Raw genomic sequence first — 10,202 nt, forward strand, 5'->3', positions numbered from 1 at the left:
GTACGCATGTGCATGCGCGCACACACACACGTCCATTACAGGATTGCTGTCCGTAGAATTGGGGCCACCCGCATTGGGGGAGGAGGACAGGTTTTATGTCCCCAAACGCAGGTCTGTCCTTTGCTCCTTGGGAAGGAATGGAAGGCAGCAGTCACTTTGCACGAAAAAGAAGCATTGCTGAGGCAAAGGCTCTGTGCTCAGGCACTAAGGTTGAGCTTGCTACTCTCAGTTTGGGGCTCTGTTGCCTAGTCATGCAAAAGCATAAGATCTTTTAATTTATTTATGTAGATATTCATAGCACGCTTTTCTCCTCAGCGGGGACCCCAGGCAGAACTGGCTGCAATGTTGCTAGACTGCTACTTGGAGCTGGCAAGCAGGCTCCTCGGAGTCCAAGGCTCCTGGGGAGAAAAGATCACCCGAAGTCATGGCCCTTGGTCCTTTGGGTATCTTCTTTCCCCGCGTATTATCCATTTTTATCACTCAGGGAAACAAAGCGGCGTCTATGATTTCCCCCAGCGCTCCATTTCTCTTTCAGCAGGGAAGTATCCCAGCAATTTCACCAGGCTGGAATGCCCCAGTGGGTAAGAATAGCCGACAATGGCAGAGATTATTCCTCTGGCCTTTTGTCTTCTTGCAGTTGTCGAGTTGGAGGTAAAGAGGAGCACGGAGGACTGTGAGCCTCCCGTTGCCTCAGCTGTGCTTCCAAAAAGGAGACTCTTCCCTTCCGCAGTCACTCGCAACCCCAGTTCTGGCTGGCTTTTGAGCACCTCTTTCTACTGAGGGACTCCTGCCCTCTTGGTCGAGGACTGTGAGCTTTGGGGGAAATGCTCGATTTCTTCTTATGCCTTCTGTAGGTGGGGATTCCCGTGGCCACCTTCAAACATGGACTCCTGGGATTCGCTTGGCTTTTTAATCCTCGTCCTCAACTACAATGTGACAATTATAGGTGAGTCTCTCAAAACCTGTGACTGTACTTTTGATCTCTCTCCGTGTTTGGCTACATTCCCAGTAACTTTCCCTTCGTTTCGGGCTGTTCTCGGCACCCTCTGATTTCAAGAAGAATATCTTTTGAGTTAAGCAAACAGTCAGCCAGCCAGCATTTATGTGCAGGCTTTCCCCCCTTGTGATCTGTTGCCTCTATTGTGGTGTAGTGGTTAAGAGCGGTGGACTCTAATCTGGAGAAACGGGTTTGATTCTCCACTCCTCCACATGAGCAGTGGACTCTAATCTGGTGAACCGGGTTGATTTCCCCACTCCTACGCATGAAGCCTGCTGGGTGACCTTGGGCAAGTTCGCTCTGAACTCTCTCAGCCCCACCTACCTCACAGGGTGTTTGTTGTGGGGAGGGGAAGGGAAGATGATTGTAAGCCAGTTCGATTCTCCTTAAAAGTCAGAGAAAGTCAGCATATAAAAACCAACTCTTCTTTTTCTTTCTGTAATTTGTAGAAGGAGTATAGCAAAGGTAAGAGCATGAACTCATTGTGCTGTACATGGTGGCCTGGAATTAAGCAAACATTTGAACAGTGATGTAAAAGTCATTGATGAAAATGTGAGCGCTACTTGAAATAACTTGATGGACAGGAATGAGCCTGTGGACATCGTGTATTTGGATTTCCAGAAAGCTTTTGACAGTCCCCCACCAAAGACTGCTAAACAAACTTCATAGTCATGGGATAAGAGGACAAGTCCTCTTATGGATTGAGAGCTGGCTGAAAAATAGGAAGCAGAGAGTAGGAATCAATAGTCAGTTCTCCCAATGGAGGGATGTGAGCAGTGGGGTCCCTCAGGGATCTGTGTTGGGACCGGTGCTTTTCAACCTGTTCATCAATGACCTGGAGTTGAGATTGAACAGCGAAGTAGCCAAGTTTGCAGATGACACCAAATAATTTAGGTTGGTTAAAACAAAATCGGACTGTGAAGAGCTCCAAAAGGATCTCTACAAACTGGAAGAATGGGCATTAAAATGGCAAATGAGATTCAATGTGAGCAAGTGTAAAGTGATGCATATTGGGGCCAAAAATCCCAACTTCACATATACACTGATGGGATCTGTGCTGGCAGCGACAGACCAAGAAAGGGATCATGGGATGGTAGTGGATAGCTCAATGAAGATGTCAACCCAGTGTGCTGCTGCTGTAAAAAAGGAAAAATTCCATGCTGACCATAATTAGATGAGGAATAGAGAATAAAACTGCAGATATCATACTGCCATTGTACAAATCTATGGTGAGACCACATTTGGAATACTGTGTACAGTTGTGGTCACCACACCTAAAAAAGGATATTACAGAGCTTGAGAAGGTGCAGAAAAGAGCAACCAAAATGATTAGGGGACTAGAGCAACTGTCCTATGAGGAGCAGTTAAAACGCTTAGGGTTGTTTAGCTTGGAAAGAAGGTGGCTGAGGGGAGACATGATAGAGGTCTATAAAATGATGCATGGTTTGGAGAGAGTGGACAGGAAGAAGTTTTTCTCCCTCTCCCATAATACTAGAATGCTGGGTCATCTGCTGAAGCTGGAGGGTGAGAGATTCAAAACCAATAAAAGGAAGTATTTTTTCACACAACACATAGTTAAATTGTAGAACTCCCTGCCAACTTGGAAGGCTTTAAGAGGGGAGTGGACATGTTCATGGAGGAAAGGGGTATTCATGGCTGCTAGTTAAAATAAATACTGGTCATGATCCTATTCTCTTCAGGATCAGAGGAGCATGCCTATTACCTTGGATGCTGTGGAACACAGGCAGGATAGTGCTGCTGCAGTCGTCTTGTTTGGGGGCTTCCTAGAGGCACCTGGTTGGCCACTGTGTGAGCAGACTGCTGGACTTGATGGGCCTTGGTCTGATCCAGCAGGGCTTTTCTTATGTTCTTATGAATTTGCTGGATCATTTGCAAACTTGTGTTTTGGTGTTGGCCATTTTAAAAAATTCTCTTTTAAGGAGTATGTGAGCTTGGTGTTTTCCCTAGGAAAAGGGAATTCTGACTGATGTTATGGGGACATGTGCTTATACTTCTTGGGCTAGGATGCAAGCTTACCACGGAGTACCTCCAGAAGAGTACTAATAGTGGTCATCTTATGTCACGTCAAAGTCTGTGAGATCTGTGATGCTACTGCTAAGATTGTGAACTGGAAGTTGGGCAAAAGAAGGAAATTTCTCAGCTCTTATTCATGAAATAATAGGGCAAACTCATAGAATCATAGTGTTGGAAGGGGCCATGCAGGCCATCTAGTCCAACCTCCTGCTCAATGCAGGATCAGCCTAGAGCATCTCTGACAAGTGATTGTCCAGCCTCTGCTTATAGACTGCCAGTGAGAGGGAGCTCACCACCTCCCTAGGTAGCTGATTCCACTCTCGAACAACTGATCTAACCTGAAACTCTCTAGCAGCACTGCTTCCTGCTCTGCCTCTCAGCCCAGCGGCCAAAGCTCTCCTCACTCTAGGGTTGAGATTATTCTGAACTGACAACCACACACCAAGACCTTTATATAACTTCCACATCCATTCCTTTGCAAAAAGCACTCTCTAATTATATTTAACATCTGTATCGAGTTTTCATTGTTCAAGGCACTTCATTTTGTTGGAAGTCAGTTTCATTATTCCTATATTTTGGAGAGGTCATGTGGGCTGGCACCTAGTTAATTTCTGGCAGAGGTGAGATTCCAAAGAGGGTCTTTCAGGATAACAGCTCATCTCTGTGCTACTCCAGCTTTTGTCTGGCCTACTGATGTTTTAGGTGGTATGTGTAACCCTGCTGAGAAATGTCGCTCTTAGCAAAATTCTCCCTTTTGACTTCTATCAATTTTCTCTACCTTTTTTTTAAAAAGGAGAATCAAACCAGTTTACAATCGCCTTCCCTTCCTCTCCCACAACAGGCACCTTGTGAAGTAGGTGGAGCTGAGAGAGTTCGGAGAGAACTGTGACTAGCCCAAGGTCACTCAGCAGGCTTCATGTGTAGGAGTGGGGAAATCAACCCGGTTCACCAGATTAGAGTCCGCTGCTCATGTGGAGGAGGGGGGAATCAAACCCAGTTCTCCAGATTAGAGTCCACCATTCTTAACCACTACACCTCACTGGCTCTCCCATTGTTTGTTTGAAGGGCAACTTCAAACTTTCTTAATATATCACTGTAGGCAAAAGCTGGTAATAACCTAGTAATTTGCAGAACCTCAGTGATCCACTGTGCATAGAGCAATCCGTTTAGCTCCCCCTGATAAATCTTCAGATAATCTGCCTGAAGAGGATCCCTCCAACTGGCGTGAAAATTGCATGTCAGGTCTAATCTTCCTTCCTGTTTGATTTTGGTTTATCTCAATTTCTAAAAGAATAAATACAGGAACAAATACAGGACATTTTCCAAGAAATTAACACAACAAGGTCCGTCCGTCATGACTACTCACAGACTTTGGTTTAGCAGATGAGGGTCCCCATTGGCAAATAGGATACCGCAGCAGTCCTCAGACTTGAGTCAGAACCCCAAAGTGCTTCGCAGATGAGAGGAAGATAACTTTCCAGAAGGCATGCTCAGAGATTTTAGTTTGCTTCTGCATAATGTGCGAGATGGCTATGAAATACAGTTGGCTGCTCAATCATGCTACATATTTATAAATACTTATCTAAAAAATAGAACAGAAGCTTGTTCAGCATTGGCTGATGTGAGATTTCTGCTCGGGGAGTAAGAAACATGGAATTATCTTGCAGACGGCCCCTGAAAAGTACAGTGAATTTAGCAATGGATCCTACTTCTAAAAGCTTGTGAACCACTGTGTTCAGAATTCAGACCTTCATTTCCACCGCACGTACCCTATGACCTAGAACAAATGGGACCTGAAATAGGAACATGTTTTTATTGTGGCATAAGTTTTTGTTGCAGCAGGCTAATGTGGTAATCCCTCTGTCAGCTGTTTATACCTGACATCCAAAATATTCCTATGAGGTGGTAGAATATCAACTCCCTTGCTTTCGTGCCTCGTCGAACAGTTACGTTTGTATATTCGCAATCTAGGAATTGTGAACCTTATTGCTGTAAAATTTGAACCACAGATCTAAAATAACAGAGACTGTAGCTTCTAAATATACAGATCTTTATGTTTTAGAAGAGGACAGGGAAGTACGCCTTTTGCAGCTTCAGCTTGCCAAATGGTGGTTTGCTAAACATTAGACCCAAGGGAAGGTCCTCATTCTGTACAGCTTGCTTCTGACAGTTAAAGCAGTTCGTCAGTGGGACAGGCTTCCTTGGGAGGTGGTGGGCTTCTTTGGACGTTTTTAAGCAGAGGTTAGATGGCCATCAGTCAGCAATGCTGATTCGGTGAAGTTAGGCAGATCATGAGAGGGAGGGCAGGAAGGGTTGCGTCAGTGTTTGGCTCCTTTTGGCCCTTTCTTACATGCTCAGGGTAATGCCAGTTGCCACTTTTGGGTCAGGAAGCAATTTTCCTCCAGGCCAGATTGTCCAGGGATCCTGGAGGGTTTATTTTTTTTTTTTTTTTGCCATCTTCTGGGCATGGAGTAGGGGTCACTATGGGTGTAGGGGGGAGGTAGTTGTGAATTTCCTGCATTGTGCAGGGGGTTGGACTAGATGACCATGGAGGTCCCTTCCAATTCTATGAATCTGTAGTGGCTTGTGGTGGTACACTCTGACATTTTGACACCCATCACCATCAGCCACGTATTAAAATGTCTGTCTCTGGGAACACTAGTGAAAATGTGGTAAGAGTTAAATTAATAAGCCCATTTACAGGAAAGGCTAATACGGGATTTTTATATGAGAGGAAAGATGACTATGGGGAAATATGTCAGTGGCTTATAAAGTATGCCTGAGTGGGAAAAGTGGGGAGAGAGAGAGAGCTGTTTCTCCCTCTCCCAAAATACGAGCACTTGGAGGCATCCAATGAAACGGATGGGCAGTCGATTCAAAACAGGCAAAAAGGAAATGCTCACAGATAGTTAATGGGAATTTGCTGTCACCACATGTAGTGAAGGTTGACTCAGCCTTCCATCCTTCCAAGGTTGGTAAAATGAGTACCCAGCTTGCTGGGGGTAAAGTGTAGATGACTGGGGAAGACAATGGCAAACCACCCCATAAAACACAGTCTGCCCAGTAAACGTCGGGATGTGACGTCACCCCATGGGTCAGGAATGACCCGGTGCTTGCACAGGGGACTACCTTTACATGTAGTGATGGCCACTGGTTTAATTGGTTTTGCAAGGAGATTCAGCAGATGCATGGAGAATAAGCCCATTGCTGACTGTTGGTCACACTGACTAAATTGAACCTCAATGTATAGAGGCAGTGTACTTCGAATACAGCTGCCTATGGGCAACAAAATGGGGAGATTTCAGCTGATTTTCCCAATTGGTAACCCTTCAGGGGGTATCTGTGAAATTGGGTGGCAGACTAGATTGGTCATTGAGCTGATAGAGCATGGCTGCTCTTATGCTCTAGTGTATGTTCGCTACAGAAGCCCAAATACAAGACATCGGAATGGGCTGCTAAAGCTCTCGAGGGGCAAAAGGGCAAAGCTTCCGATCCCACTGCCTGTGGAGTGCTTTTTGCCTGTGTCTCAACTAGTATGAGTGAGTGAGTCTGTGGCCCATCAGCTTCTGTGTGTGTGTGTGTGAAGTGCCGTCAAGTTGCTTCTGACTCATGGCGACACTATGAATCAATGTCCTCCAGAACGTCCTATCCTTAACAGCCTTGCTCAGGTCTTCCAAATTGAGGGCTGTGGCTTCCTTTATAGAGCCAATCCATCTCTTGTTGGGTCTTCCTCTTTTCCTGCTGCCTTCAACTTTTCCTAGCATGATTGTCTTTTCTAGTGACTCTTGTTTTCTCATAATGTGACCAAAGTACGACGGGCTCAGTTTAGTCATATTAGCATCTAGGGTCAGTTCAGGCTTGATTTGATCTATAACCCACTGGTTTGTTTTTGGGCAGTCCACGGTATCTGTAACACTCTCCTCCAATACCACATTTCAAAGGAATCTACTTTCTTCCTATTAGCTTTCTTCATTGTCCAGCTTTCACACCCATACATTGTAATAGGGAATATTATGGCATGAATTAACTTGATCTCGGTTGCCAGTAACACATCCACAGCCTACTAAAAACCCATTCCCAACCAGGGTCATAAATATCTGGAGGTTCTGTCACCTGCCATGTCTCTTTCAATGCTGATGTGTCTTCACCTTCTTTTCTTCTTTTCCAGGGAAGGTCTGGTTAACTCTAATGATCCTGCTGAGGCTACTGGTGATCTTCTTCGCAGCGTACCCTCTTTACCAAGACGAGCAGGAGCGCTTCATCTGCAACACCTTGCAACCAGGATGCGCCAATGCGTGCTACGACATGTTTGCCCCCGTATCCCATTTTCGATTCTGGCTCGTTCAGACCGCCTCCGTCCTGTTCCCTTATACCATGTTCTGTGTCTACGTGTTTCACAGCGTGGCCAGGCAGCTCATGAAGGCTCATTCCATGCCTTATCGTCGGTACAAAGAGATCAAAGCCACATCAGGCCACAAAACTTCAAAGAAGTCTTCCAAAGGGGGAGCGGGGAGCCGAGTCCCCTGTGAGGCAAACAAAATGGATATTCCTGATTTTTCCAGAGCATATACGGTCCAGCTTCTTCTGAGAATGCTGGTCGAAGCCTGTTTTGGGTCAGGCCATTACTATCTTTTTGGATTTTTTGTTCCCAGACGTTTTGCCTGCTACCAGTTTCCTTGTGCAAGCTACGTTGAGTGTTTCGTGTCCAGGCCCACTGAAAAATCCATCATGATGTTCTTCATCTGGGGGCTCAGTGGCTTCTCCTTCCTCCTCAGCCTCATTGACCTGACCTTTGTCTTCCGAAGCAGCATTGTCAGGAGTCACCGAAATAAGCTACTGCTGGAAAGGCTCGGAGCTGAGGAGAGATGTGGGCCCCGGGTGCTCCAAGACAACAAGCCAAGCAAAGACTTACTTGACTTTGGGCGAGGAGACCAAGGCATTCTAGTCACCCCGGGCAACTGTGATAATGTTAAGTCTTGTCTGCTTGGCTGTGAAGTTAAGGAAGACGTGCCGTTTCAACCTGCGTCGACTTCCCAGCCAACAATTAGTTTTAACCTGAACAGTAATAAGCCATGTGTTGCCGCAAATCAAGATGGCAAGGCAGTGCCCTTTCAGGGAGGCGAACCACGTGAGATTTCGCGCGAGCAATCCAGATGCAGTCCACTGCCGTGTCCCCTGAAAGGAGCTTTAGCTCTCAAGCCCCAAAACGGGTGCCCTCGGTCTGCGAGTTTCAGCAAGCCTTCGGTTCATTATTCTTTGGAGAGGAAGGCTTCCGACGTTCAGTCCGTCTGCAGCAGTGCTGGATGCTCAAAATCTAAAAAATCTGAATGGGTGTGAAAAGCATGATGCATCGGCACAGTTCATGTATCGTGAAGTCCCTTCTCGCATCATTCAATAGAAACAAGCCACCTCAGAAGAGTGTCGTGTCTTGCAACCGAAATATTACCACTATACTTTTGTGGCTATTTAGCGCTAGAGCAGGGTTTGTTTGGGTGTTTTTGTGATAGCAACTGTTCCGAATTAAAGCAAGCAGAACGTATGCCCATTACAAACTATAAAAAGGTGGATCATCTGCATGAATAGAGAGGGAAAATCACACTGTGGCGGTCGGTCTGTGCATCTGTGAAGACACCGTGCAAATCTGGTCACTTGCAGCAGAATCTGATATCCAGACAACATCAGCTTTCATGTTTGGTTTATCAAAAACATGTCTATAGTACGCCTTATTGTTGAGGGTGGAAAGCTTGAATGTGCAGGCTTAGCGTTTGTTCAGATCTCAGAATCCAAAGTAGGACTGACCAAGAATTCCAGTTTTCTTCAATGTTCAGCTAGATCTTTTGTCCCAGTCCATCAACAGCAATTGTAGAACATAAAGCAAAATAAACAAATGGATGCTGATATAATTATTGTATATAATTTACCCTGTTATTTCACGAAGCTGCCTTGTACTATCAGGTCAGCATTGTTTACTGAGACTGGTAACGGCTCTCTAGAGTCTCAGGAAGCGGTCTTTCACATCATCCGTTGCCTGTTCCCTTTTTAAACTGGAGATGCCAGGGATTGAACCTGGGACCTTCTGTGTGCGAAGCAGATGCTTTCCTGCTGAGCCACCTTGTGTTCTGGCCTAGCGCTGTCTGTTGAAGAATGTTGTATGTTATGCAACTTGCACAGCACTGGGAAAGATGGGTCGATCTAACCCATCTTGCTAGTTGGGCCATCGCTCAAATATCCTGATTGCGATTTCATTGAACACATGGCATTTCCTCATTCATTTCAATAGGTGAGACATCTCTCCATTCTATGTATCTCTTGCATACAAATGGAGGAGCCACTTTCACTGACAATGAGGAATGCCTGCTGTATGAAGTTACACTATGGGTACATTCAGGCTGCCCACCAAAAGCTCTGGATCAGACTCCCAATGTCTGTTATGGTCCCTGAGGAAAGAATCTTTAGGAGAACTAAGAGTCTTTATAAAAGTTATCTGGGTGTCCAATGTGGCAATTTTATTCCAGCTACTTGGGAGGACCATAAGTTAGTGATGGATAGGGTTTCCAGTGATGGATAGGGTTCCCAGTAATGGTGGGCAATCGCCTGTCTGCTGCCACTGATCATTCATTAATCATTAAAATATGTATACCCGCATACATCATGACAACACTGTTATTTTGCTGTGTTCAGGCAAAGCTTGAGGAGTTGTTCATAATTTTGGATTTGTTGGAGTCTCTTAGATGCTACTGCCAGCGTGGTGTAGTGGTTAAGAGCGGTGGTTTGGAGTGGTAGACTCTAATCTGAAGAACCGGGTTTGATTTCCCACTCCTCCACATGAAGCCAGCTGGTTGATCTTGGGATACACTCTCTCAGCCCCACCTACCTCACAGGATGTCTGTTGTGGGGAAGGCAATTGTAAGCCGGTTTGATTCTCCTTTAAGTGATAGAGAAAATCGGCATATAAAAACCAACTCTTCTTCTTCTTCAAAATCACCTCCTTTTGAATAAATAGAATCCACGAACCTGATGATACATTTGCTATTTGGAGCCATGGTGAAGAAAAATTAACGGACTTTCTAAACCATCTAAATAATATCCATCCAAACATTCAGTTTACCATGGAAAAAGAAATTGAGGGTAAACTCCCATTTCTTTATACCCTTGTCATCCGTAAAACAAA

At 45.3% G+C, this 10,202-nt stretch overlaps 1 protein-coding gene across 1 annotated transcript; it reads left to right on the top strand.

Moving 5' to 3' along the window:
- The first annotated feature begins 786 nt into the window (after window positions 1–786).
- On the top strand, window positions 787–8,368 carry LOC130484783 (gap junction delta-4 protein-like). The gene is made up of 2 exons (XM_056857868.1): window positions 787–946; window positions 7,200–8,368. Exons 1-2 carry the CDS (start codon window positions 883–885, stop codon window positions 8,366–8,368), a joined length of 1,233 nt encoding a protein of 410 aa, XP_056713846.1. The 5' UTR covers window positions 787–882.
- The last annotated feature ends 1,834 nt before the right edge of the window (window positions 8,369–10,202 follow it).

Source organism: Euleptes europaea, chromosome 11 (genome assembly GCF_029931775.1).
Source record: "Euleptes europaea isolate rEulEur1 chromosome 11, rEulEur1.hap1, whole genome shotgun sequence".
NCBI lineage: Eukaryota > Metazoa > Chordata > Lepidosauria > Squamata > Sphaerodactylidae > Euleptes > Euleptes europaea.

What these genes read in the sequence shown, in the direction of transcription:
- LOC130484783 (XM_056857868.1), top strand. Translation starts at nt 883, where the DNA reads ATGGACTCCTGGGATTCGCTTGGCTTTTTAATCCTCGTCCTCAACTAC. An exon ending in CTACAATGTGACAATTATAG is followed by an intron (nt 947 to 7,199) that starts GTGAGTCTCTCA and finishes CTTCTTTTCCAG; the next exon opens with GGAAGGTCTGGTTAACTCTA.